This window comes from Pseudopipra pipra, chromosome 14, assembly GCF_036250125.1.
Source record: "Pseudopipra pipra isolate bDixPip1 chromosome 14, bDixPip1.hap1, whole genome shotgun sequence".
NCBI classification, from domain to species: domain Eukaryota; kingdom Metazoa; phylum Chordata; class Aves; order Passeriformes; family Pipridae; genus Pseudopipra; species Pseudopipra pipra.
Genome location: NC_087562.1, coordinates 16,462,176 through 16,489,268, shown reverse-complemented (window position 1 = coordinate 16,489,268; position 27,093 = coordinate 16,462,176). Strand labels below are relative to the sequence as shown.

The 27,093-nt window shown below is 51.0% G+C and overlaps 2 protein-coding genes across 3 annotated transcripts in view; both read left to right on the top strand.

Annotated features, from left to right (window-relative positions):
* The window catches only part of LOC135422205 (hydrocephalus-inducing protein-like), a 59,833-nt gene extending 38,256 nt beyond the window's left edge, over positions 1 to 21,577 (top strand). For both annotated transcript variants that reach the window (XM_064671255.1, XM_064671257.1), the window contains exons 38-68: positions 288 to 449; positions 750 to 923; positions 2,019 to 2,143; positions 2,618 to 2,764; positions 3,044 to 3,248; positions 3,702 to 3,843; positions 5,087 to 5,735; positions 6,221 to 6,385; positions 6,819 to 7,006; positions 7,187 to 7,369; positions 7,603 to 7,722; positions 8,981 to 9,140; positions 9,236 to 9,408; positions 9,566 to 9,764; positions 10,391 to 10,490; positions 11,037 to 11,136; positions 11,329 to 11,497; positions 11,781 to 12,001; positions 12,329 to 12,383; positions 13,010 to 13,214; positions 13,582 to 13,814; positions 14,394 to 14,545; positions 15,314 to 15,509; positions 15,983 to 16,091; positions 16,686 to 16,931; positions 17,242 to 17,384; positions 17,721 to 17,942; positions 19,076 to 19,236; positions 19,437 to 19,549; positions 20,123 to 20,453; positions 21,274 to 21,577. In XM_064671255.1, coding sequence (XP_064527325.1) covers positions 288 to 449; positions 750 to 923; positions 2,019 to 2,143; positions 2,618 to 2,764; positions 3,044 to 3,248; positions 3,702 to 3,843; positions 5,087 to 5,735; positions 6,221 to 6,385; positions 6,819 to 7,006; positions 7,187 to 7,369; positions 7,603 to 7,722; positions 8,981 to 9,140; positions 9,236 to 9,408; positions 9,566 to 9,764; positions 10,391 to 10,490; positions 11,037 to 11,136; positions 11,329 to 11,497; positions 11,781 to 12,001; positions 12,329 to 12,383; positions 13,010 to 13,214; positions 13,582 to 13,814; positions 14,394 to 14,545; positions 15,314 to 15,509; positions 15,983 to 16,091; positions 16,686 to 16,931; positions 17,242 to 17,384; positions 17,721 to 17,942; positions 19,076 to 19,236; positions 19,437 to 19,549; positions 20,123 to 20,453; positions 21,274 to 21,436 — 5,711 coding nt within the window. In that variant the 3' untranslated portion in view covers positions 21,437 to 21,577. The remainder of the gene's footprint in view (positions 1 to 287; positions 450 to 749; positions 924 to 2,018; positions 2,144 to 2,617; positions 2,765 to 3,043; positions 3,249 to 3,701; positions 3,844 to 5,086; positions 5,736 to 6,220; positions 6,386 to 6,818; positions 7,007 to 7,186; positions 7,370 to 7,602; positions 7,723 to 8,980; positions 9,141 to 9,235; positions 9,409 to 9,565; positions 9,765 to 10,390; positions 10,491 to 11,036; positions 11,137 to 11,328; positions 11,498 to 11,780; positions 12,002 to 12,328; positions 12,384 to 13,009; positions 13,215 to 13,581; positions 13,815 to 14,393; positions 14,546 to 15,313; positions 15,510 to 15,982; positions 16,092 to 16,685; positions 16,932 to 17,241; positions 17,385 to 17,720; positions 17,943 to 19,075; positions 19,237 to 19,436; positions 19,550 to 20,122; positions 20,454 to 21,273) is intronic.
* Positions 21,578 to 22,709: 1,132 nt separating this feature from the next.
* On the top strand, positions 22,710 to 26,844 carry NUDT7 (nudix hydrolase 7). Its single transcript, XM_064671262.1, has 3 exons — positions 22,710 to 22,980; positions 24,051 to 24,209; positions 25,989 to 26,844. Exons 1-3 carry the CDS (start codon positions 22,747 to 22,749, stop codon positions 26,370 to 26,372), a joined length of 777 nt encoding a protein of 258 aa, XP_064527332.1. The 5' UTR covers positions 22,710 to 22,746; the 3' UTR covers positions 26,373 to 26,844.
* Positions 26,845 to 27,093: the final 249 nt, after the last annotated feature.

Below are 27,093 nucleotides of genomic sequence, written 5' to 3'. Positions count from 1 at the left end.
CTGGACTGTAGCCAAAGCCAGCTCCTGTCTGCCTGCCATGGACTGGGGAAATATTCAGGATATCCCCTTTCGTCCCTTAGCCACAAAGAGTAGCATCAGATGGATGCTACTTCAGCCAGTAGGACCAGATCTAATATCACTGGCTCTTTTATATTTGCTCCTTCCCAGCAACAAAAGCACAAGCTCACATTGCTTTCAGCTGTCTCCTTTCCTGGGATCTGAGGGGATAGGGAGGATGATCGGGATCCAAGGTAGGCAAGGCTGACTTTTCTACTGGTTCTGCACAGCAGCGCTTCAAGAGAGCATCGGGTTGTTAAAGGACATGGTGGATGAGTCTGACAGGCCCATCCATCAGGCCATCAGGCGCTACACCAATCCTGTTGTAGAAGAGGTCAAAGCCCAAATGCCCAGAGGGATTGTCATCATCGTCTATGGGACACCCCGGACAGGTACGGGAGCCAGGGAGCCACAGCCCTGGGCTGCAAGGAGAGGGGGAAGCAGGAGAAATGCATCCTGGTGGACCGTGGTGCCTGAGACAAAGTCCTCAGCTGAATATGAGGTGGAGATGATCCACCTGGGGCTGGAGTTCAGTGCTCATAACCGTGCTAAAGCTGCCTCCCTTGGGGTCTCCCCTAGAAGGGCACTTGCTCTCCCACCATCCTCGAAACTTGTTTGTGAGTTTTCCAGAGCTTGTCCCTGAAAATGCCTCACGTGGAAGTGTCACCAAGCAGTCTTCCTCTCTCTCTCAGGAAAGACAAGGGTGGCAGCCACACTGTCCAAGTATTACGGTGTCACCCGCTTGTCCCTGGACCGGGTAGTGATAAAAGCCATGTCGGACGAGCGCAGCTCGGCGGGGCGCCGTGCCCGGGAGCTGTGCATCGAGGCTGCCCGTCAGCGAAGAGCCATGAGGGAACAGATGCCAGGTAAGGAGAAACGCTGCACCCAGAGCATGCTTAGGAAACCACCACGACCGTCCACTTCTCCTTGCTCAGAGAAATGGTTTGACAGCCCTCGGGTCTCTTAGGGGACATGCGTGCTGTGCTTCTCTGGCTAGTTTTAAAACAAAAAGCTCGATTTTAAGGGCTCCTGACAGGGGCACTTTTACTGCCATTTTTGGCACATATTCCTTTTTCTAGGTGTGGTGAAGCACACCTGTCTCTTTCTCTGAATTTTTATATTTCCTCAAAGCTGAATCCAGCTTGCTCCTCATGGGCAGGCAGAACCATTGCCCACCTTCACAAGGAAAAAGCACTCTGAAGTGGCTCATTAAGCACAAAACAACTATGAGTGTGGCTTTGCAAACATGAGAGGAAGGGAAGAATAACCTCCCACAGAAGTTTCCAATGAGAGACATGCTGTAGATGAGCTCTTTTCTCCAGAGATTTTCCTATGCCCACTGTCGGGTCACGCAGCTTGTGCACGCTGTGCTGTTCTCCAGATCAGACTGCAGACTTTCAGGAAACTTTACTGGGCAGTTGGCACCCTGAGCTCTGCAGGGTGAGGGCAGACCTGCTCAGTGTGGGGAGAAGTTTTGCATTGCTCCGCTTTGAACCTGGTTGGGTTCAGAGCTGGTGGAAGGAAGAAGGGTGTGGATCCCAGCTGGGGTTTTCCCACATGGAGGATTTAGCTCCAGCAGAGATGGGTGATGCAGTTGGGGCAGGGCTGCATGTTACAGTCTCCATGTGAAAATGCAGGATGGGTGCAAGGTGTGGAAACAATGGTCCTGGAGGATGAATCTTTGGTTTGATCCATAGGGGAACTGCTGTGCTAGCAGTGTCACCTGCATGCACGTTTGTTAGGAGGGACCTAGAGCTGGCTTTAAAATCCAGTATGGGCTGGTGTGCTTTATCCTGCTGATAAGCAGGGAAGGAGCTGCTTCTGGGAAGCAGTGCTGCTAGTGCCCAGCAGGCTGGGGGACAAGTGCCATGTCCCTTCCAGGGGGCAAGGCTGTACCCATTGGGTTGGAAGGTGCCTGCTTGCTCCTCACAGCCCTGCTGAGCCATCTGTCCCCTCTGCAGGTAAAAAGGGTGCTGAGGCCAAGAAAACCCAGCCCAGCCCTGGGGACAAAACCAGCAAGAAGACCCTCAGTGTCGGACACCAGGGCCCTTCAGCAACCAAGGATAAGGCATCTGACAAACCCCAGGCAAGATTTTCAGTGACCTCCAAGGTGAAACCTGATCTGCACTGGTTAATGCCTGGGACCTTCCTGTTGCTGTTGAGATGAGAAGGGGTTGCTTACAGTGGAGGCTCCGTGTCACCAAGGGCCTGGTGCAGGGTCTATAGTGCCAAGAGCCAGCTGGGCATGGCTTGGGGTGGGAATGTGCTCTGGGAGAAAAGCACTATTGGTTCTTAATGGTTTGTTGGCAAAGTGCCTTCCTGGCTAACTTGGCTGCAGGTGGCAAGCAAAGCTGTGGGAGGCTGTGCCGGGGGCTTGCAAGCTTGGGTCTCTGCTGGCCAAGGGATGGGCCCTCCAGGGCTGTCTCCTGCAGCTGCCAGCCTGCACTGCAGGGTTGTCCTTGTCTCCGCTAGAGAGGAAGCCCAGATTCGAGCCCAGCAGTGGGAACTGTCCAGGGCTTTCTGCAGGGGTTTATTTTCCTTACCCTGTTCCACATTGCAGATGGCAGCCATTTCCTGTGCCACTGCTCCTGCACCACAGCGACTGAACATCTTCACCAGGACCGGGAGAAAGGAGAAAAAGTGGAAGTGTTGGAGCTGTGTGCTGCCCAAGGAATTGCTAGTGGAAATCATCTCTGAACGGCTGCAGGTATGTGGCTTGGAGGAAACAGAGACGTTCCTGCTCCAGAGAGACAGGCAGTGAGGTACAACTCAGAGAGGAGTATGTATGCCTGCTGCTGGAGGAAGCTGTGCTGCATGCAGAGATCCTTGGGGGAAGCTGGAGATGCCCTAAGTTGGCAGAGTGTAGTGCAAGACCCAAGCTGGTCCTAGCTAATGCACTTGGAATGACAGCAGCTGGTGTCCTGAGACATCTGCATTTACTGACCCGCTGCGATGGCTCACTCTTTCTGTTTGTCTGTCCTGGCAGCTGAATGACTGCTACAAGGGAGTGGTGTTTGATGGCCTGGAGACTCTCTTTGCGAGCAGCCTGGCATCTTCTCTCCTGTGCGTGCTCAAAGCTGTCAGCAATCGCCCGCATATCCATGTTGTGAACATCTTCCAGGATGCTGAGTTTTGGAAAAGCAGGCGGATGGCTGCAATAGAGAAGAAGGCAGCTAAAAAACAGCAGAAAGGTGAGATATCTCCATCCCTCTCAAATCTCTCTCAAGCCCTCACCCTTAGCTGTGTGTATCTGGGTTTGCAGCAGAGCTTGTAAGAAATCTTTTTATTGATCTTTCAACCTTCTGCCTCAGTGTAGCCAGCACTCAGCTCACAGCTTCTTTAAATACAGCAGAGCTGAGGCTGTAAGACTCACCTTAATCTCAATCATTAAAGCTTCGGTGCAAGTGCAAGCTGGTGTGGCTCAGTGACTAACCCCCAGCCAGCTGTCCACAGCCATGGTGCACCTGAGCCAGGCCACAGTTTGGGGGGCTGTCTGAATTTTGGAGCAGGGATGTGAGCTCCGCAGTGTCTCCTGGCAGGGTGAGAGGCTGGGTCAGGAAAGAGCTGTGAATCCTCATAGCTGACCCAGAGCCCCAAGCTCTGCTTGCAGTCACTGATGGCTTCTCTTGTGGTCTGTGCTGAAGCACGGGAGAAGGAAGAAGCTGCCCGGAGAAAGGAGAAACGTATCTGGGATGTGGATGTGGACGAGTATGAAGCCCTCACTGAGAAGCAGAAAGCTCTGCTTGATTACAAAATAGAACAAATCAAGCGTGAGCGGAGAGAGAGGTAAGTAAGCAAGCCTCCCCTGCAATACTCCTCAGGGTAGTGTCCCTGGAGGGTTTCTCTGCTCCAGGGACCTTGGTTGATCTCAGAGGGGTTCAGCAGCAAAGGCCAGAAGCAGCACAAGGATGGCCAGGTCCAGGTCCCCAGTTCCCAAGAGAGGAAGGACCTTCCTCTGTTGAGATGAGAATGTCTTCTCTCCATTTTAGCCATGAGCCCTCTGGCTTAGACATGGCCTGTGGGGAGCTGGGCTCTGGGCTTGCCTTGCCACTGCCCACAGAAGTGTCTCAAAGTGTGTGATGTTGATTCTCATCTTCTTCATCATCCCCCTCCTTCACCAAACCCACAGGATTGTGGTGTGGGCTGGTGTGGGACACAGCTGTGCTGGCTTGATTTAGACCCTGGTCCTGCTATAGATGAAGTCCTTGAAATGCTGATGTGCCAGGGCTTTCCTTAGGGTGGAGCACCATCCATAAAAGCTTAGGCTGCCCTTCAGCTGCAGCAGCAGGTGAACCCAGGAGAAGCTCTGGCCCAGCAAGGCAGCCCAGCTCAGGAGGACGCACAGGAAGAGTGTGGAGCTGGGAGGGGAAGCTGCTTAAAGCGAGCATGTGTTTCAGCACTTCTCTCAGCCCAGACTGATGTTTGTTGCATTGGGAGGAGATGGCCAGTGCTGCTTCAAATCAGTTCCCAGGACAGACAGCACAAGTGTGCCCTGGTCACAGCTGTGTTCCAGCAGGAAACCTGGTGGTTCAGAGCTTGATTTGCAGGAGGGGAGTTCCTGCAGCCTTTGCTTTCTGATTGCTATGATTATTCTCATTAATGAGCAGGCTCTGCCCAGGCAGAAGGGGGAAGAAGGAGCCAAGTAAACATTGGAGGAGGGATAAGTAGGTGTTAAGCAATTTACAGGCAGGTTTAAACTGGGAAACCAAGAGAGAGAGGGCTTCAGTCATCACTGCAGAGAGATGGTGGATGAGCCTTTGGCAGCGTGCTGGAGGTGTCCAGGTGGACCTCAGGGGAGAAGTTGCACAGTTCATACCTTATGACGGCAAGGCTTAGGTTTGGCTGGCCCAGCACGTCGCCTCCCACCCTTCCTCACTTGGGATGTTCCCAAGCTCTCTGGGTTGAGGAAGGTCCACGGAGATGGTCTAACAGTTCTGCCTGGCCTCAGGGTCAAGGAGTGAAGGGCAGAGGCAGCTGGGATTATGTTTCTGATAGTGACTCTCGGGGGTGTTTTCTCTTTGACTTGCAGAAGAGAGCAGGAGCGACGGGCTCGAGAGGAGGAGGAGGAAAGGAAAAAGGCATTGTCAAAAGCCTCAAAGAAGCAGAAAAAAACCAAAAGCCCAGAGGTCCAGCAGAAGAACAAAAAACCAGCTGCAAAACAACAGCAGCAAAAAAGCAAAAGCCCAGACGTCCGTAAGGGGAAAACAACAGCTGCAAAACAACAGCAGCAAGAAACGAAAAGCCCAGACGTCCGTAAGGGGAAAACAACAGCTGCAAAACAACAGCAGCAAAAAAGCAAAACCCCAGACGTCCGTAAGGGGAAAACAGCAGCTGCAAAACAACAGCAGCAGGAAACTAAAATCCCAGAGGTCCCAAGTAAGCGGGACAGGATCTTGGACCTGAGATTTAACATCTATGAGTCTGCACAGAAGGAAATCAGACATATTCTGTCATCCTGGGACAGGGTTCAGGGTATCATGAACAAGTCCCAGTCTTCCCCTAAACACAAAGGTGAGAAGAAGTCTGTGGAAGAACATGGCAGCCACAAGAGTATTCAGCAGGAAGGCTCAGTCAGAAGCCAGGGTACCGGAGTGCCCTGCTTGGACTTCCACATCACGCGTCGTGAAAACGTGATTGAGAAGATCATGAAGAGCAAGAAGCTGCCACCAGCAAAGCAGGTAAAAGCCTGCAAGGCTCAAATGCTGAGCTTGACGTGGTCTGGGGCCCTGGAACAGTGTGTCCCCCAGGTGATAACAACACAGAGCCTTGTCGAGGCACTGATGATGTTCCACAATAGCTCCACAGTATTTATGTGGATGTTCTCAGCCTCCCTCAGATGTGTGGAAAGTGGGAGTGCTCTGTGTCCAAGCATCCCATCTGTTTAGAGAGTTTCTCAGTCTGGAAATCATAAAAAATGGTCCCAGGGCAGAGCAGCTCACAGGCATTGTTCTCTTCACCTGAGTCACTTGGGAGAGGTTTCTCTCTTGGTCCCACTGTAGGTCCTGCCTCTGCTCTGGAGCCTGCTAACCCACTGGGCTTAAAAAAGCACTTGTACTCCATATAAATCAAAAAAACTCCACTGCCAAAAGCTCAGGGCCTTTAGAGAAGGAGGGTGAGGATAAAGGTGACAGGAGTATAAACAGGCTTTTCTCTTCTGTTTTAGATTCTGTACTCTCTGGGACTGGGTCCCTTAGGGCCTCCCATTCTCCCAGGCTTTCTTTTCTCTGTGGTCCCCTACCCAGAGGAGGACAGGGTCCCCGCAGCAGCAGAAGACCTCAGTCACTTCATCCTTGTTGAACCTGAAGGTGCTGCTGCAGAAGATGATGTGGTGGGTACTCCTTTTGTGCCTTCAGTGAGGGTGCCAGGGCAGGAAACAGGTTGGATGGAAAAGGGTCACCATGGAGGGGCAGTGAAGACGTGATGGGGCCCCATGTCTGCAGGCATCCTTTCCACCAGGGATGAGGGAAAAGAGATGGCTCTGCTGGAGACATAGAGCAGTTCTGTAAGACAGCAGGAAAAAAAATCACTTAAACCCATCAACTTGCCTTGATGAGAGGGTCCTCAGTGGGGAGAGGGTCCTGGGTAAGGAGGGGTGTCTGAGGCAAGACAAAGACCAATAAGGAAGACCAAGTTCATGGGCAGGTGGTGATTATTTATTCTCTCTCCTGTTGGCTAACAAACCCCATTCTGCTTTCCAGGATGGGGGTGTCTCAGGGCAGGTCTCACCTCTCTCTCCCTTTTCTCTCTCCCCTTATGCCAAGGCCCCAGAGGCAGAGGACCACTTGAAGGAGGGGGAAGACACAAGCAGACACAACTCTACCCAGGAAAAGCGGAACTCTCCCCAGAGCCCGAAAAGTCTCCAGGATCACTCCCCAGAAACACCCAGAGGTTCGCCTGAGTCAAGGAAAAGCGAACTGCAGAGTGACTCAACCCTCAAGAGACCTAGCAGGTGAGCTGCAAGGGAGGAGGTGATCCCTGTGCTTCACACTTATCTTGCCAAGCAAGGTCCATCGTCCTCAGCTCCGCAGTGACCCTCTGCCAGTGCCTCCGTGGGATGGCGAGTGCACAGCCCTCCTCCTTGTCTCGTTTGCCCCTTAGCAATATCTGAAGCTTCCTTTTTAACTGCCAGGCTAAGAAGGTTCCGGTGGATCGTTCCTGCCCACGGCAAGGTGGAACTGAAGATCCGCTTCAGCACCACAGTGCCAGGGCAGTTTGATCAGATGATGAATTTTGAGATCCTGGGGTCAAAGCGCCTGTACCAGTTGCCCTGCAGTGCCACTGCCCTGTACCCCAGCATCAGCCAGAACCCACGGTAAGGCTGGGCCACGGGAGCATCCCACATTGCTCCTCCTGACCTGGGAGCCAGGACTGCCCCTTGTGACCTTCTGGCTGGGGCAGATGGTGCTGCCTGAGGCACCCAGCATCTCTTCCTCTGCTGGGAGCTGGGAGGCTGAACCTCAGCCACCAGGAAGGGTGATGGCTTTCTGACTAGATTTCCTACTTGGAGCATGTCAGAGCTCCTCATTCCCCATTTTGTCTGCCCAGACTGGTGTTTCCTCACTGGAGGAAGAGCAAGGAGAAGGAGGACATCATCTCCAAGGAGTACGTCTTGAGCACAAAGCAGTTCTACTTTGGACCGCTGCTTTGTGGGAAGTCAAGAGAGTGGTATGTGCTCCCTGCTCCCAAGTGAGCATCCCTGTGTGCTGCCTGTACAGACTGAGATGTTGGGAGGGGATCTCCAGGGCCTTGTGCTCTCCTGGACATACTTGGAGAAACACTGTCCCAGTGGCACAATCCAGGGCAGTCCCGGGCAGAGACCGGGCAGACACATGGGGTGAGGGACCACAGATGTATGACCGTGAGCAGACAACAGGCAAATGAGCCTTGGAGGAGCTGCTTTGCCAACCTGGTGGGTGCCCTGGTGTCCAGAGCCACATGCTGCTGTCAGCCCGAAGGTGACTTGGGGCAACTTGTGTCCCCCTCCACATCTCAGCTCCACCCCTTAGGAAACGAACTTTATGGTGCTTTTTCAAGTGCTTTGAGCTCTACAGGTAGACTAAACGAGCAAGTATTCTCTAGATGGTTTTGTAAACCTTGCATTAATCTCTAATAGTAGTGAGATTTTGTGATTTGACCTGCCAATATGTGTGTGTCAGAGGGGAACCTACAGCAGGAATTACATTTTCCTGAGATTCCATTGCATCCGCAGTGCTGGAAAAAGTCTGCCTAAAAATGTTGTCATTGTAGCTGCTGGCATATTTCTGGTTTTAATGTCACTCTTGTTTTTATTTTTTTAATAATATTTGAAGTTAAGGTCTTGTCTCCATGGGAGCTCTGGAAGGCCAGGCTGATGGATGGTCTGAGATTTCTGTTTGCCTCTTTAACCCTTTCACTCCAAATTCAGTTGCACACCTCAGGGAAGGGTCATTTGTTATCTTTCACATTCCCCTTGGGAATTGATGCTTTTGATTTCTTTCCCTCACACTTTTGAGCTAACCCACAGTAGTCTGACGACTTTCTAAAACAGATAAGCAGAACTATTTTGAAAACATCTTTTCCAAAGCCTTTCTCTATCCTCTGCAGGGAAGGCACCCCAAGAAAGAAGGGGAAAGAACCCTTGTGCCTGGTGTGTTGTTGTTTTTCCAGGCCCTTTGAATTTATATTGTGTGAAACACTCTTGAAATGGCCTGTGCATCGTCACACTTCTGGGGTGCAGGCACCAGGTACAGGGGCAGGCATCAAAGCCAGGCAAGGATGAGCACACAGACCTTGCCTCGTGCCCCTGACAGGGATCCTTTTTCTTCCCCTGCTTGTTAGACCATGGTCTTCCAGTGCCACCTCCTGCTGCCAGCACATGGTGCTTTCCTCGGTGTGTGGTGAGGGCAACAGTCTCCTCTGCAGCCTTTTCCCTTTCTCTGGACAGGTACAAGGCACAGAACTGCCCCGACAACAGTGAAAAATTAACGATCCTCAACGACTCCCCCATGGAGGCAGAGGTCCATTTCTCCTTTGAGAATGACAGCAAAGGAGAGACATTCCTTTTGGACCCTCCCAGCATGAGGCTGCAGCCTAAAGAGAAGAAGGTAGGAGGTGAGTGGGTAGGGCAGGCACCACAGAAGTGCCGTTCCTCCTGCTCACGGAGGGCTCTTTGTATTTCTTTTTGTGGGGACGGATTCAGAAGCTGAGTATTTGGGCATACCCGACTTCCACTGGCCTCATGCAAGACAGTCTCATCTGCCGCGTCAAGGACAACGCGGAGCCAGTGGTGTTCCGACTGTGCTGCGAAGGGGTGCATGTGAAGTTGGGGGTCAGCCCCCAGGAGCTCCATTTCAACAAGCTTCTTCTGCACAGGTCAGTCATCCCACGGCTGAGGGCACTCCAAGGCTTGTGACAAAGAGATTAGACTCTGTTTCCAGAGGCTCAGATAGAGCTGCTTCGAGCTGCATTCAGTGGCGAGACTGGTGTGAACACCAAGCAGCTGACACTGAGTGTTTTCCTGTCTCTGCAGGACTGACACCCAGACCCTGGTCCTCAGAAATGACAGCCCACTGCCCATGGCATGGCATCTGAGTGGGTTGGAGGACCTTGGAGAAGATTTTTCTGTGTCACAAGGCAGGGGCATTGTTGGGCCCCGGACAGACTTCGAAGTTAAACTGAATTTTAAGGCTGAGAAGACTGGCATCATAAATAAGATGATCCGAGTGGAGGTGAGAGAGACTTGGGCCTTCCTGGCAGAGCAGGGCAGAGCAAGCAGCCGTGTGCTGTTAGGGACAGAGAGAGCTGCACCTGACAGACACAGGGGTGCTGTGGCCCCGACTTCTGCCTCTGCGCTGGGTTGGCCGGGTGCCCAGGCTCTGCATCCGCAGCCTGTACCACAGCCACCTTGCTGCTGTGCACACTTGAAGGCTGTTGTTTGGTTGTACAGACCAGCATTCTCTCTGGACCCTTTCTGGGATTTTCTTCCCTGTGGTTTAGAGGCTGCATTTCAGTAAGCATTCGAGGTGATTGAAGAGGAGGGCATTAATTGTCAATGCCACCTGCTCTGGGACACCTCACATTTCTTGTGGTTGTGTTTACAGCCCTGGCCCTCTCAAGGGTGCTTTAGCAGCACCATTCCCTGCTGTGGGAGTGCGGAATTGGGCTGATAAGGTTTCTTACTGCAGCAGAATCCCAGTGGGGCAGCCTGTGAAATGGACAGGTTAGGAAAGCTTGGGAGTCCACAAACACTTGTCAAGCCAGGGAGGCCATGGGGGAAGCAGCTGGCAGAGACAAGGACTTAGAGGCTGTCTTCCAAAAGAATGGTCTAAGCAGTGTTTGTTTCTTGCTGCCTCAGGTTTCAGATACAGAAAACATCCTGGGCATTGTTCATGCGGAAACCATCAAAGTCTCTGTGGAGGTCTATGATGTTAATCTGAGCATCAACATGCCTGAAGGTCAGTGGATGCCTCCCAGACAACACAGTCCAGATGCATTTTACTACCTTGGCAGGTGGGCAGCCAAAGCCCTTGGGAGGGGATGGCATAGCAGACAAGGGTGGCACAGATCCATAAAGCTCATACCTTGCAAGCTGCATGAAGTAAAGCACTGTCAGGGCACCAACAGCCTTGAGTCTCTCCCTTCTGAACTCGGAAATGTGCAGCTTCATGTGCAGATTGCATTTGGTGCTTTGAAACAACAGTCACCTGAACAGGCAGTTGGCAATGCCCAAAGGCTCAGCACAGCACATAAAGCAGTTGGATTTGTGCTTGGAAGCAAGGAAATGGAAACCAAGCTCCTTGGCTTCTACCCTGCAGATACTTGGGAGTAAGAAGAGAAAGGGCAGCCAAGTAGCTAGAGAAGTCACTTCTGAGAAGGGACACTTGCTGAAGAGGGTTTTGTGCCATACAAGAACTCCAACTATGTAGCTTGTGACCGGGAGTGCTCTGCAGCAGCTCACAAATATTCACCACTTCTTACCTCACTCTACGGGTTTTCTACAGGTCCAGATGGCAGTGTGGATTTTGGAACCATTAATGTCTTCGATAATAAGAAGGAAGTCCTCAGTCTTAAGAACAAAGGCTTATATGACATTGAGTACAAGTGAGTCCAGCTGCCTGGTGCTGAGCTTTTCCTCAGGCTCCCAGGCCTGCGTTCTCCCTCTGTCCATGGCTAGAACCTGTTCCCATGCTGCTCCCTTTTCTTTTTTTTCTGGTCCTATGCAAAGTCCTGGCTGTGCTGGTGGCACCTGTACTTTCAACTGCAGAGGTCTTCATTCTCTCCCTTTCTCCACAGTTTCAAGCTGACAACTGGAAGTTCCAAAAAGGGCAACTTGAAATCTCATTTCACTGTCCAGCCACAGAAGGGTGTGCTGAAAGCCTCCAAGCCACCTGTGAAAGTTGAGATCCTCTTCCACCCGATGACTGAAATGCTTCTCAAGACCAAACCCATCCTGCTCTGCCAGGTGAGCTGCCTGGGCCTGGCTATATTAGCACAGTGTGTCTTGGGAGCATAAGCAGGAGAGGTGTCTTTGGCAAAGAAGTTTTTAGCTGGGGCATCCTCTCTCCTACATACACAAACAAAAACTTCCAGAACCATTTGGGAGGCTTCATAAGAGAGCTGGAAATCTAGCTCTGGAAGAGGCCTTTAAATAGGGAGGGTGAGCTGCTGGAGACCTGGGGTGGGGTCAGGGGACAGGGGTAGAGACTGGCCTCTGCTGTGTTTACCAGCCCCTCCTTTGGTTGCAGGTCTTTGATCCCCAAGTGGGTAAAGGAGGTGAGATCGTTGCCACCATCCCAGTGAGGGTGTCGGCGAGAGCAGTGTACAGCAAGTACAGCATCGAGCCTGCCTCGCCCATCGACTTCGGTACCATGATTAAGGGCACCAAGAAGACCCAGGTCTTAATTGTAGAGAACAAAGGCGCCCTCAACTTCAAATTCTTCATCCACCAAGCACCTCCACTGCAAAGGTAAGAGAAGACCTGCACCAGCCTTTCTTGTCTGAGGAGGCACCACCACACAGCTGGTGTGTGACAGGCAGCCAGACCTGGGTTATTGTCCATTTGGGTCACTGGCTTGGGAAGAGGGAGCAAAAAAACACCTCAGTATCCCCATGTGTGGGACAAAGCTGGTGACAGAGCTGCTCTGTCCATGAGCTGCAGCAATGGGTGCTGCAGGCAGCTCTCCGGGGGCCATCGGGAGCAGGAAGGCTTTCCTCCATGGGGAGGAAGGCCAGCTTTGGCCTCAGACAAAGGCAGGGGAGCTCAGCATGACACATCTCTGCTTTCTCCTCTCAGTTCACAGCAAGAGGAATCTGCCCCCCCGGTCAGGGAAAAAACGCACTCGACACAGGTGGGTGGCTCCTGCTCCTCCCCAGCATGTGGTGCTGCAGGGGATGGGGGAGGATGCAGCTGTGCCCAGGCTGGGGATAGGACATGAGGGATAGGACATGATCTGCAGGATGGAGAGTCCATTATCTGCTCAGTTCCACTGACAGTCCCATGCTCTGGCTCTGACCTGCAGTTGTGGGGTCAAGAGAGGGGAGCAGGTCCTGTGTTTGGTGGCTGCTAGCCAGCACAGATCTGTGAACACCACAGGAGCAAACTGTCCCCATCTGAACTCCCAATCTGTAGAGCACTGACAACTTTGCTTTTTCTTCTTTCCAATCCTCTCCCTCTCTCCCATCATTTCTCTCAGTCATTTCTGCTCTCCTGTACCCCTGGAGGTTGAAGGATCCCAGCTACCACCTTCATTCTTTTCACCAAACTCCTTCCTCTCTGCCACTCAGGACAGACGTGCAGCTCCTTCTGGCTTGTTCATCTCATCCTGGGGCTGCCTTTGGGCCGTGGAGTCATCCTTCCCTGCCCTGATACTGGGTGCTTGGGCCCAGCTGGAGGCCGAGGCGTGGCATCCTCCTTGCTGGGGGTGTTCAGGGTACAGCTGTTAGGCATCAGCCTGTCCTGGTGCTCTTTCTGCAGGCTCAGCTCACTGTAGGCATGTTCACCGTGTCCCCTTGCTCCGGCTCCATCGGTCCTTGGGGCAAGCAAAACATCACAGTGGATTGCAACGCAGGAGCAGAGGGGAAATGCGAGGAGCACCTGTACATTGACATCAGCAACAGAGACCCCAAGGACAATCCCCTCGGCGTTCCCTTTACCCTAACTGCCGAGTCCTGCTTCCCAGGTACGTGCTGTCCACAGGTTGCCATGGGCAGTCCTGCTGCTGATCAGCACCTAAACTTGCTACTTGGATAGAGAGGCACCCTGGTCCTGAAGTCCCACCTTAAAATCCTCAGAGGTTGCAGTCGTTTTCAAGTCCACCAGTGGGGAGAGGCTGGGAGGGATGTGTGGAAGCATAAAAGGAAAGCAATGCCCTTTAAGACTGAGGTTGACTGAGCTCCATCCTCACTGACTGAGCTCTCTTATCCGAGGCTGGGTTTTGCAGTCACCTGGGCAGAAAGGGCTTATCAAGCCTTCTGAGAGGCCAACTGGGTCCAGGTAAATTCAGCAGAGGTTCTCCAGCCTCAGCCCTCCCTCTGGTCTGTCTGCAGCGCTTGTTGAAGATGTCACATCAATCTTTGAGAAGTACCCGATCCACAGCAACGTCAATCTCCACCAGACGTTACAGTCAGTGCAAGGCAACGGTGTGTTCATCCGAGAGGATAACACATTCATCTTCACCAAAGTTCTGGTTGGGCAACGGGCCACAGCTCACTTCAAGATCTCTAATGCCAGCTGTATACCATGTAATGTGGTCCTCTCCATCAAAGCCTTGCCTGGAGAGGTAAGAACAAGAGGCCAAGGTGAGCGCTGCTCTCTAAAGGCCATGTGAGAGCCTGCCTTGTTCTCCAGAGTCATTGCATTCTCTGGCCCAGCTGGACTAGTCCAGCTCAGTGCAGGTCGAACTCCAGGGCAGAGCAGCAATGCCAGGGGGGCACTTGCATTGAATTCCACATCTCAAGCAAATTTTGGCTCACGCTTCTGGGTCTTTGGTGGGAATCCTGAACATCTCTTGAAAGCGCACTCAGAGAGGGGCTGTTACGGACTGATGGGACAGAGCTCAAAGCAGAGCATTTCCTGGCATTTCCTTCTCTTGAAAGGCCAGTCCTGGGTTATTTGCAGGGTTTTCCATGCTGCCCCAACCTCCCACATGTGTTGGGGTGGCTACCCAGCCATCAAAGCAAGCTTTTGTATGCCTGGGCATTAGCACAAGGTCAGCATCCCCTGGGATGGAGGAGCCTGCCCAGGGAAGCATGAAGCAAGACAGGCTGTCTGGGGCTGTTCCCAGGGATGCATCTATGGATGTGCTGGGTCACATTGAAAGATGTTTCCTCCTAACACTGCACTGTGGGTTCCTCCCAAGCCTCACAGCCTCATCAGCAACATCTTCAAGTTGGATCCTGTTGAGATGAAGATTCCTGGCTTGTCTCATGCCTTTGCTACAGTGACCTTCACCCCAGAAGAAAAGGAGGACTACCACTGTACTTTCACAGCTTCCGTTGTTATCCCAAAAGGGTGAGTGACCCTGTGAAGTATTGGGGGGGACCGTTCTGGTAGCTGCCTCTCCTCTTGGTACCTCTAATGCTTCCAGTACTCTTAGGCAGAGTACTTGGCATGAGATGATCTGGGAGGTAGTAACTGTTAGGCAGAGCAGAGCAGAAAAATGGGGAGGATACTTCAGCCTGTGTGAGGGACTCTGAAGAGAGGGCCTTAGGTAGCCAGCTGGAAGTTACTGAGAAGTGCAACAGCTGAGCTGGGGCTTTCTAAGGACAAAAGGCTTAGATGAAGCAGTTTCTGTGCCAGCAAGTCAAGATTTCCTCCTTATTTCTGTAAAAGGAAGTGATCCTGTGTGGTTCTCTGCATGCATTAAGCTATTTTTATATCAGGGGAGTGATTGGAGCTCTTATCAAAGAGAAGCCCAGTTCCTCTCCCTGGGACCTGTGTACTGGGGCTCTGACCTGCCCTTCCCCAAGCCTTTAGTGGCTGAATTGGAACAGGGAAGTCAGCTTTCTGCCCTAACAAGCAGTTCCTTTTGTAGTGTCCTTGGAAATAATCTTTACTGATGGTGCTGTTGGTTTGGTTTTCCCTTCTTGCCTTTGTACTGTTCTCATGGTGTGCTTTTGCTTGTTGCATATGTCTCATATCACTGCAGCCAGAGGATTTGCCACGTCTCATCTGGTGCCTCATTATTTATCTGCTGTACAGCATGATTCAAATCAGGGAAATTATTTAGAACTGTTATTCTGGAAGGCTCTGGCTGAAATGGTTTCTGTGCCTCTCCAGCAGCTCTGTGAATACAAAACCCCAACAGCTGACCTTCACTATCAGTGGAGAGGGGCAGGTGCCTCAGGTGACAGTCGAGTGCCCGGGCCTTCGGAGCAAGAGAGGAAACCCTGTGCTGCGCTTCAGGAGGCTCCTGCTGGGGGATTCACAGACACTGCCCCTGGTCCTTCGTAACGATGGCGTCATACCCACAGAGGTAAGGACCTGCTCAGGGAATGCTCTGGGCTGGGAACAAGTGCTTGTCCCATGGAGAAAAGGTCCCAAAAAATGTGATTTTCTGTCCAGTCTTTCCTCTTTAGTTGAACACAACACAAGAAAGGTGGTGGGGTGTTTTTCCCCCCATCTCCCAGCTCACATTTTGTTCTCATGTGGGCATGTATGATGTCCCAGTTCCGTGAGATTGCATTTGATACTGGTTGACTCCATTTTAATTAAACTTAGTTGTGGTTTAATTACATTTTGCTCATGACTGTCTGTCCTGTTTATCCATATGCTTCTGAACACCCTTTTCCCCCTGTGTGACTTCACTTAACCTTTGTGCTGGGCGCTGTGTTTGAGGTGGGGAGGTGGTCTGGCTTCCCCGTGCTGGACCAGCGGCCGTACGGGCTCAACCCCCGTGCCAGCCTCTACTCACACCAATGTCATTGTGCTCCGTGTTCCTTTTCTCAGTTTGCAGTTCATATCGTGGATGACAAGAGAGTTTTCTTTATGGAAGGCACGCAGTCCGCACTCCGTGCCTTCCACATTGGAGACATGGAAGAGGACTCTACTGGAAAAGGTAAATTCATTAACCGTGCAGCGTGATCATTCACAGAGGGAAAAGGTGTGCCCTGATCTTGGCTTGTCTAAGCAGCAGCCCCATGTTAGACGTAGTTTCTTTCCTTGGTCTCTCTGTCCCCCGAGCTTTTCTTGTGGATTCCTTGCAGGGTTTCCTCCTAGTAAGTTGTAGGAAGTTTTTCTGTTCTTTGAGACACGGTGGGTTGAGCTGTGGGGCACTATCACCACCTCAGTGGACTGGCTGAGGTCTTTGCTGCGTGTGGGAAGGTACCAGCCTGAACGGAGGCAGCCCTTGAGCACACAAGCCAGCCAGCAGAAGCCAAAACCACTCCTTGGCGCAGCCTTCCATATGGCAGGAGCTGGCTGGAAGCAGATGGAATGAGGGCTGGGCGTTAACCTGAGGTTAAGCCGCTTAAGTGGTGATATGTGTGATGGTGGCATAGTCTTGTGAACACAGGAAGAGGGTCTGGAACCACTGGTGGGAGAACCTCTGCTTAGAAGCAACTGATTCCAACCTCTTATTCCTCGTATAACCCCGGGAAATATTTCCTCTGTACAGCTGTATCACTTAAATCTGATTCCCATTGCTGTGCAGCCAAGAAGCATCCCAAGAAGCCTTACATGCTCCTGGAATACGGGCAATCAGCAGAGTTTGATGTGTTTTTCAAACCCACCCTGGCCCAACGTCTGGAAGGGAAGATCCGTGTGCCACTGTCAGGCAACAATGAGATCAACATAGAGCTGGTGGGTGAAGGCTACGACGATGACTTCACCTTTGATAACCTCCCTGGACTAGCAGAAGACAATGCTGAGGGCAGTCTGGAGGAGGACATCATTGAGGGTAAGAGAGGAGAGGCTACCAAGGTAGAGCGAGGAAGAGGAAAATGTCTGATCATGCACGTCCTCTCTCTAGCCAGGGCTGGGCTGTCACCCACTGGACTTGGGGGCCTGTGAGCTTGCCAGCCGTGCACACAGAGGAGTGTTTGCTATGCTGCTTGTCACTGGGCACAGGCACAGCCATGGGCTTGGGGACCCCCCAGAGGGAGGGGGGCTTGGTGCAAGGAAGAGCTGAACATACACGTGTCTCTGCACGTGAGGGGGGTGGATGGACCTCACTGCATGCTGAGATCTCTTGCTCTCCTTCTTCACAGCTATCAGAGCAAATCACATTGAGTTCGGGGACTGTGCAGTCAGGGAGCTCCACGAGAAGACCTTCACAGTCACCAACCGCAGCAAGGAGGTGATGCGGTTTGAGTGGCTGCTGGCAGACGCCCTATTCCAGTTCTCCCCCAAGGTGAGCTGGGACAGCCCTGCCTTTCCCAGTTGCTCAAGCCCTTTCCCGGTGTTCCTGGGAGCTGGCAGGGAGTCACCAGAGTGAGAGCCCATTCCAGTGCCATGCAGGAGATGCAATCCCTGTCTTTGCTGGGGCAGGGCTGTCAGCCCAGCAGAAAAGGCTCCGTGTTATGGGAGGTGGCACCTTCTGTTGATACTTTGCTTTATCAAATCTCACATAAGTCCTCACTGAGGTGCAGATTCCTGACACAGCTGCTCGCCATATCAATCCCTTTTGCTGTCAGTGCTGCCCTTGCCAGTGATTCCAGTTTGGTCTTGACTCTCTGGTTCTCCCTAGGTGGGACACCTCCAGCCTGGCTGTGCCAAGGATATCAGAGTGACCTTGAAATCCAAAGTCCCAGTCACTATCAAAAGGCACTCTGTGAACTGTAAGGTAGACAAGATCAAATACCAGCTGCCACCAGAAGAGGTTTACAACTGGGATGATGGAATGTATACTGAGAAGTGGGAGGACACCACTGAGAAATTACCAGGAGCCCGCTGGCCTATCAAGGAGAAGGTAAGAAGCACAGCAGCAAAAGCTAACCAAGCTTCTGCAAAAGGACCTGCCGACAGCAGCAGAGCACCAGCACTGCTGGCAGAGCAGCTCCTGCTTCCCCTGGGCATTGGCTCCAGCCGGGAGGTTCACCAGCAGTGCCTTTTAGGGAGAGGCGGATGCGCAGTGAGCGGGTGGGCTCACACCAGAGGGGGAAGCCTTTGGGCAAGAGACCTTTATCCACATGCAAACTGCTGGTCTGTGCCACAGGCCAAGTGTTGCAGCCCGTGTTGAATGGGAGGTCACGTTTGATTTTATCCCATTTTACAGTGTTAAAATCTCTTCATCTGATTTGGTGCCTTGTCACCCACAAGGAGTTAATTCCACTGCATTCTGTCTCTTGTTCTGAAGGGGAGAGCAGCACAAGTGCTCTTCTGTGTACACCAGTGAGCTCTGAGCTCTGCCTACACCGATACCAGAGATTTTGGGTGTGGCCTCTGTCTTGTGGGGGATATCTCATTATGGAGCAGCCCAGGCACTGTGCAGGAGTCTGGAGAAGCATCATCTCCAGAAACTCTTGCTTTTTCTATCATTATTGCCAAACACACTTGTCTTGGTGAAAATTCTTTCTGAGAACTTTGTAAGTCCTGTAAACCCAACTTCCCCATCAGAGCATCAGCAGTTGGAGAATTTCCCAGTGAGACCATTCACATCCCAAAATGCCCACAGCCAGCTCCCACCCCCCATGTGCCATCTGGAGAGCACTTTCTCCTAAGACGAGAAGGAAGTTCTTTCTAGGACTAGTCAGTCTTGGGCTTCTCCATCCACAGGGCTCCAGCAGGGGAACTTAATCCTAACTTTGAGACCTACTGGATTTATAGGGCACCAGGGAAAAGGTCAGAGGCTCTACAGGGTTGAAGCACAGGGACTGACAGCTGGCCATAATCCCCATGAGTGTATTAATAGCTGTGGTGGTGTCTGCTTTGATCAGTGGGTAGAAACCAATACTGTAGTACAACAGTCCAATTTCGTCATCTTTCCAGGGAAATAAACCTGAATGTCCTTTCTATGCGGCTGAGTTTGGAGGCCAAAGGATTTCTCAGCTCAGCCTGGCTTTCTGGGCTCTGCTCAGTGATTCTTCCCTCCTCTGCCTGCAGGTGGCGAAGGCAGTCCCGGAACCACCTCACACCGTCCTGGAGAAGAGCAGCCGCGAGGTTGAGCTTTTCCTCAGTGCTCAGGTTGACTATGCCAAGTTCAAACTGGACACGGTCGAGGTTCACCTGAAGCAGACTGAGCCCTTCCAGACAGATATAAGCACGTGAGTGCTGGGCACCATGTTGGCCCTTTCCTCCTAAACTTTCAGACTTTGAAATACTTTGTTTGGGCCACCCAGGGCAGCAATTCTGAACGTGGCAGAGTTGCCTGGAGAAGAAGACGTTCCTCAGCAGAAGGTGGTACCAGGAACCCACCATACAGTGTTACTTTAGTACATGCTTTTTATTCCTCCTCGTTTTTCAGTTTCCAGATGTCCAATACAGGCAAAGTAGCCCTGAAATACTCCTGGGAGGTGGATCTGGAGGAGGAAAGACGACCAAAGAGTTCTGGAAAGCCGTTCTCGGTTACTCTGATGCGTAAGTCATTGGCTCTGGGACATTTCAGTTGGTAGCTGAGGGCCTGGGGAGAAGACCCTGCCACTTCACCCCAAAACATTAATTGCTTTTTCATCCCTGTCCACTTCCCAGCTGCAGCTGGAGAGTTTTCTCCTTTTCTCTCTGCCTTTTAGCCCCTCCTGTTCTTGCTCTGCCACTTGTGCTCTGCACAGAAGCTGAGCCAGGCTCTGAGGAGAGCCACATGCTGGGTCAGGACTGGGAAGGGGGACATCAGGGCACCTCTTTGGGAAGTCTCTGAGACTGGGAAAAACAAGGGTGGAACAACTGAGCTGCCCTGCAGCCGCTGTCTGTATGCAGTTCCCCACTCCAGGGCAAATGCAAAGTCACTGTCTAAAACCAAGCCTCCTGCCCCAGCATGGGAGTGTGTGCTGCAGGTGGAGACCCTGCTCCCAGCTGCTCTGTCTCCTGCTGAAAGTACTTGGCCAGAGGTGCTCCAAGTGCATCCCAGCTCTCTTCTATCCACCTGCAGCAGGAGGCAGAGTTGTTGGGAACAAAGGATTTTGTCTTTGAAAGATGTCCTTTTCCCTCCTGCAGGTTATTTCTTGTCCTCTGATACTGTGGATCACTGGCTTGAGCATCGTCCAAGTCGGGTGCACTGGGCATCGCCGCTCGAGTCAACTCGGCCCCTGTCAAGTCGGCCCCACTCTACTCAGCCCACGCCAAGTCGGCGCCGTTCAAGCCAGATGACCTGCCTTTCAAAGCACGTTAGTTCCTCTATGGAATTGTATCCAGATGACTTAGATGACCCACCACTGTTCTCCATTGAGCCTGACTGTGGTACTATCCCTGCTGGACAAAATCAGATTTTCCACGTGAAATTCTGCCCGACGAGTGTGGGGGAATTTAAGGCCAACATGCTGTGCAGGTAAGAAATGTCCAGGTGCTTTCCAATCCATGCTCCTGGTGGGTATCACAGGATGGGCCATCTGGTGCACCCTCCCTGCTCAAGCAGGGTCATCCCAGAGAACATGGCACAGGATTGTGTCCAGAGGGTTCTGGAATACCTCCAGTGAGGGAGACTCCACACCCTCTCTGGACAACCTGTCACCTGCACAGGAAAGAAGTTCTTCCCCACATTCAGGTGGAACTTGTTTTGCATCAGGTTCTGCCCATTGCCTCTTGTCCTATTGATGGGCAGCACCAATCAGAGCCTGGTCCATCCTCTGACATCCTCCCTTCAGTCCCTCTGACTGGAGTGGTGAGCGTGCAGTCCTGGGGACAGCCAGCCCCAGAGAGGCAGCAGGAACACACAGCATCCAAGAGCACAGAAAGATGATCATCTGGCCAAGGCCAGATGTTTGTGGAGATGTCTATGGATCTGTGTGGAGACAATGGGAAAAGACACTGTATGAAACACTAAGCTCCTGGAGGGCTGCAAAGTCTGGAATGGGAGATCCAGAATGGCTGCCAAGGGGCCAGCCAGTCCCCAGCTATGCTTCCTTATGGGACAAGCCCAGCCTCCTTCTCTACCTGGAACCCCATATGCTGCAGTTGGTCCCCAGGCCCATAACTGGTTGTGTTTCTGCCCTTCCACCTCTGCTGCCTCCATGGCAGGGAGTGCAGTTCTGTTTCATTTGCTGCTCGCTGCTTGCATGGAGAGAGGATGTGTGCTCTGTGAGGAGCCAGGCGAGCAGCTGGCTGGCTGGAAATGTTCATCTGGCTAATACCAGTCCCTTTCTTCCCAGCATTCCTAACCTGAAGCCATCTCAGAAGAGCCCATCGGTGTATGTGACGGGGAAAGGCTATTTGCGGAAGGCTAATCTGAAACGCTCTACATCACTGGAAAAAGGTGAAACCCAGAGCAGCAAACCGAAGAAGAAGGTGCCACGGTCAGCAAAACCAGAGTGACACCATTTGTGTCATAGCTTCTGCTGCTCATGGTTTCCCAGCCTTCACCAGAGGCCTCCCCATCTGCTCTTCAACCCCCAACACCTCATCCACGTACTACCGAATAAACTCTGTCTCAACCCACAAGTTTTCACACTGTTACTCTTCCAGTTCTCTCCCACATCCACAGGAGGGGAGTGAGCAGGTGTCTGTGTGGTGCTTGGTTGGGAGCTGGGGCTCAGCCATCTCCAGGAAAGCAGGTGTGATCAGACATCACCCCTATTCCTCCACAGGCTGCTCTGCTCTCTTAGGAATTCCCATTCCTTGGCCTTTGTGTAATGGGTGGGAATGGGTGGGGTGGTGAAGTGTCCCTTGATCACACTAGGAACTCTGCATGGCTAATGTGGGAGCAGCACTGACTCTAGCGGGAACTTCAGTTGCTTGGCTAAAGGCTGGGGTGAAGGACAAGAGTGGCAATGATCAGTTATCCCCTGACAGCCTTGGAGCATTTGCTACCTGAACCCTAGCCCGAGGGGAGCGCTACCATTGCCTCAGTAATTATTACAATCCAGCTTTCCTTAGGACTGGAAGGTTCAGCCTTCATTGTCCACTGCTCTGTTTCCAAGGTGCTTCCCAACATCAGCCACTGTCCCAGAACTTAGCTGAGTAAGACAACCCATGTCAGTGACAGGTAGAAGAGAAGGTTGTGAGAAGAGACCTCGTAGCACCTTCCAGTACCTGGAGGGGCCTGCAGGGAAGCCAGAGAGGGACTCTGTCAGGAACTGTAGTGACAGGCCAAGGAGTAATGGGTACTAATTGAAAGAGGGGACATGTGGCTTAGATATTAGGAAGAAATTCTTTACTGTGAGGGTGGTGAGACACTGGCACAGGTTGCCCGGGAAGGTTGTGGATGCTCCAGCCCTGCAACTCTCAAAAAGCCAGGCTGGAGGGGGTTCTGAGCAACCAGGTCCATGGCAGGGAGATGGCACAAGATGATCTTTAAGGTCCCTTCCAACCCCTTAACATCTTGTGAGTCCGTGATTCTCCAAGTGTTTGGGCAGAAATGCAGCACTCTGCCCGTCCCTCTCCCGCCGGGAGCCGCTCCAATCCCGCCGTTCAGCCGGGGCTGAACTGGGTCCCTGGAGCCAAACGGTGTCAGCGCCGCATTTCTGGGGCGATGGGGCCCCGTGCTGGGCAAGGAGGGAACGGCCCCGCGGTTCCGGCACAGGGACACGGCCGGGAGCGGGGAAAGGGAAGGGACCCGAGTTGTGCCGTGGGCGGCTCCGGGGCGGGGCGGGGGGCCGGGCACAGCCGCGCCGGCGGGGCCGGGGATGGCGGAGCGGGACGGGCACCGAGCGCTCGGCCCGGGCACGGCCGGGGGGTCCCGGCGCTCCGCTCCGTTCGCCCCTGGGCAGGGGGTCAAGGAGAACGCCCGGCGCCGCTTGAGGGAGTTCGATGTGCGGGACAGGTTCTCCCGCCTGCCGCTGCCCAAAGCCGCCGTGCTGCTGCCGCTGATGGTGCGGGGGGGGCGGCTGCACCTGCTGCTCACTGTGCGCTCCATGCAGGTACGGCCGGGGGCTCCAGGGGCGCGATCCTGCCCGGGGAACACTCGCTGTGCGCTCCCCGGGATCTGCACAGCCCCATCCCGACCCTCCCGCTGCCCCGGGATCTGCACAGCCCCATCCCGACCCTCCCGCTGCCCCGGGATCTGCACAGCCCCATCCCGACCCTCCCGCTGCCCCGGGATCTGCACAGCCCCATCCCGACCCTCCCGCTGCCCCGGGATCTGCACAGCCCCATCCCGACCCTCCTGCTCCCCCGGGATCTGCACAGCCCCATCCCGACCCTCCCGCTCCCCCGGGATCTGCACAGCCCCCCCTCGACTCATGTGCCCAAGGGCACGACCATGTGTTTTTACACTCCCGTGATTCTGGTGTTTTCGTGCCAGAAACATGTCGGATCCCCGGAAACCCGTGACAGGAAAAGATTCCCAGAGCAGGAAAGGAAATGATTGTTTACGGTGACTTCAAGAAGAAAAGTTACAATGCAGTGCAGCTTTTATTAATGAGACTTTTCAGTCTGCAGTAAATACTTTGGGTTTTGCTTAGAAAGATCCAAATAATTACAGTTACGTAGCTGATAAGCTCATTGTAAATGTGATTTTTTTACTGATCTTTGATGCACAAGCCTATTACTGGAACGTACTTAAAAGTACATTATTTAATTATGTCTTTCGGAAGTTCTTGCTCTTACTTGGAGTATTTTAATCTTGCTATTCAAGTTGTCTGTCCGGACTCATCTGTCAGTTTCTTATGCAAACAAGATGAAGCAAAATGTAAACTCTGACATACTAAAGCAGAAGTTACGGTATGAATTACACAACGCTATATGGATACAGTGTATTTCTGAGAGTGAGGGTTTATGGATTAGTTGGGGATAGGCTCAGCTTTTTCTTGTGTAGCTCTTGCTAAGGCATGTTTCTTCTGGTCTGCAGAAACCTTAACCACCATTTCCAGCAGCTTTGACTGAAAAGATAAACATAAAGTGATGCTGCAATACCAGCAAGTATCTGTGTGCATCCAAGAGGAAATATAAAACTTGTTATATTTAACAGTAATGCTCCTTTCCATTCTAGCTGAGAAGATCACCAGGGCAAGTGTGTTTTCCAGGAGGTAAAAGTGAAGCCAGTGATAAAGATGAAATTGATACTGCTCTCCGAGAAGCTAAAGAAGAAGTGGGACTCCAGCCAGAGAAGGTGGAAGTGATCTGTAGGCTGGTGCCTGGAATTGATAAGGTAAGTCAACATAAAATTAGAAAATAGGATGGGTTGTTATATTTTGTGAGGTTGACAGTGACCTTTTCAAACCTCAAGGGAAGAGGTTTTTTTTCTGTGTTTGGTATTTGTCAGACCAGCCTTGAGGCACCAGTTAGTGACACAGTGGAGTACCAGAGTGACAGTGCTGCACTGGTGAGAGTTTAGCAGAGAGCCATGAAGACAGTAAGGGTGTTAGAGCACATGGCTTATGAGGAGACGATGAGAGAGGTGGGTTTGCTCAGTTTGAAAGCCAGCAGGGGATCTATCTGTTCTCTTCTCCTGGGTGGTTGTAGAGAGAATGATACCAGACTCTTCTTGAGACAATGGACACCAGCAGCAACGTGGAAGTTTGGACAAGATGCAAGGAAAATACTCTACCATGAGGTTAGCCCAAAACCGGAGCAGATGTTCCTGACAGGCTGTATAACAGGGCTCCAATGTCCTGCTGAAGCCTCACAAGTTTCTCACTCAGTGTCCTGCTGACACCAGGGCTGTGCAGGCAGAAAGGGCCTGCCAGAGGTGATGTGCACTGGGATTCCATAGGAAACTCCATCAGGGAGACTCCTGGAGTTGTCTTTGGAGTGTTGGTCTCTGTAAATTAACAGGCTGCCAATTTCAATAACAATCTTCAGTGTTGCAGATGGGTTTTCCCATAGCACAGAGGGGCTGTTGTTTCTAAAGACTATTTTTGTTCTCCAGGTAACAGTTTATTACTATGTTTCCTGTTTTTCTACCTGTTAGCAATATCCTCTCCCCATTAAAAACCAGAAGAACCGGTTTTGAAATTTTATTGCGAAATGCTTTAGTTAACTTCTTAAATTATAATTTCTGTGCAGATAACATTAAAGTCATGTAGCTCAGAGGCTCTGTGTAAAAATGATCAAATTTTCAGTGTTTTCCAGTAAATTGTCTCAGTCAGTAGAAAAGATCGTGTTGGTTTTGGACCTCAAAAATTTTACCTGTTGGAAGCTACTTTGTCTTCTCTGTACAGAATTCCAGGTGATTCTGACTCGGATGGAGTCTCTCCAGCTGTGCATGAAAGAGCACAAATGCTGTTTTGGTGTTACTCCTTTCTACTGAACAATGATCTTTGTTAGTGTGAATAAATAAAGCTAGCAAAATATCTTAATGAATTTTGCTGTGGTCTTGATACAAACTACTATTTCAGTAGATTTTGCCTCCCTATGGGAGAAGGGATTACATTTAAAATTAAAATGCCCATAGATAGGTGGTTTCAAAAAGCGTGTGTTCTATAGCTAGATATGCTTTAATCATATTTCTGTATCTATAGGAACATATTTCTATATTCCAGGAAAATTCCTATATCCTAGGAAAATAGATACAGAAATATGATAAAGCATGGGTGATTTGGAAAATTTAGATTAAAATCAGAATTTGACAAAGTAAATAAGGAAGACCCATGAGAAAGCATGCATGCTTTTTATTTCTGTAGCAGAGTGACAAGCCTTTTTAACTGCAATATGATTATACAGAATGAACTGAATAAACTGAATATTTGTAAAATCATGTTTAATAAATACAAAAAGATAATTTTAAATTGTTAAAACCAAATTACATAGCTTGCCATTAGAGGGACTAAATTGCATTACAGTTAAGAATAGTTCATAGGCTTCTTGTACTCATTTTGCAACAGCTGAAATGCTTTTAAAATAAAGAACATTTGTACTTGGTACAAACCTAATGTTTGAGGGTTTTGTTGATAGGGTTTTCTTATTGTTTCTTTTTCTCTCCTTTTAGATGAATCATTTGGTGACACCAGTTGTAGGATTTATAGAGGATGCATTCCAGGCCACTCCTAATCCAGATGAAGTGAGCGAGGTTTTTTTTGTGCCTTTGGAGTACTTCATCAAGCCCTTAAAGTACAAGGCCTTGTCCTATAAAACCTCATCAGGTTCCTTAACTCTGATGCACTGCTTTATATATTATGACCAGGAACATAAAAAGTCATTCAAGATATGGGGACTTACTGCACACTTTGCTGTATTTCTTGCTCTTGTAATTTTTGGAGAGAGACCTACCTTTGAAGTGGATTATGACCTTGACAACTTGATTTCATCCTCCGAGAATTACTTTATTAATTTGTATGCTTCTATATATGAAAGAAAGAAGAGTAATCTATGACAAACTGGTCTGGCAATCAGTTTATACTGAAGGAGGAAAAAGGGTTTTGTTTATTCCCACTGTACCTGTTATTTGTTTGAAAGTTAAAACTTGAATTTTTTTCCGAATCGGGAACTCCTTAAAGCTTATTTCTAACTAATGTTTTTCAGTTGACTAGATTAACATAATTTTTAATCTCTTTTAAAGTTGCCAGAAGCACACAGCATTTTTGATGAAACACAGTTCTGGAAGGTCTGTTTCAGTTCCTGCCTCTGTTTTGTGTGATCGGAGATACTTTCTATGTTTTGCCTTCTGTATAATGAGATGATACTATTGTATCTAATTTGTGTCTCTTTGAGTCGGAATATGAAAGCTTTGGGGGGTCTGCCTGTCTTTATATATGTGGCAAACTACGTACGGACAACACAATGGATACAGTCTGATGTGGTGTCTTTAAGCACTTACAAAATGCACAATAAAAATATTAAAAGTGTTGGGTGCTTTCACAGTCTTGTTTTGTTTTGCTTGGGCTTGTGGAGGGAGGAGGGTGGGATGATATGTTTAATGAATCTTGCTCATTTCATCATTTTCTCGCAAGGAAATTCTGTGGGCTGTGGAAAACTTAGGATAGAGGCAACAGGAATTAACGTTGCTCCTCAGCATCTTGTTAGCATCCCTACTGAGGAGTCATCTCCAGGAAAGACAAGTGGAGGTGAGTATTCACAAGGACAAAAATGCTAAT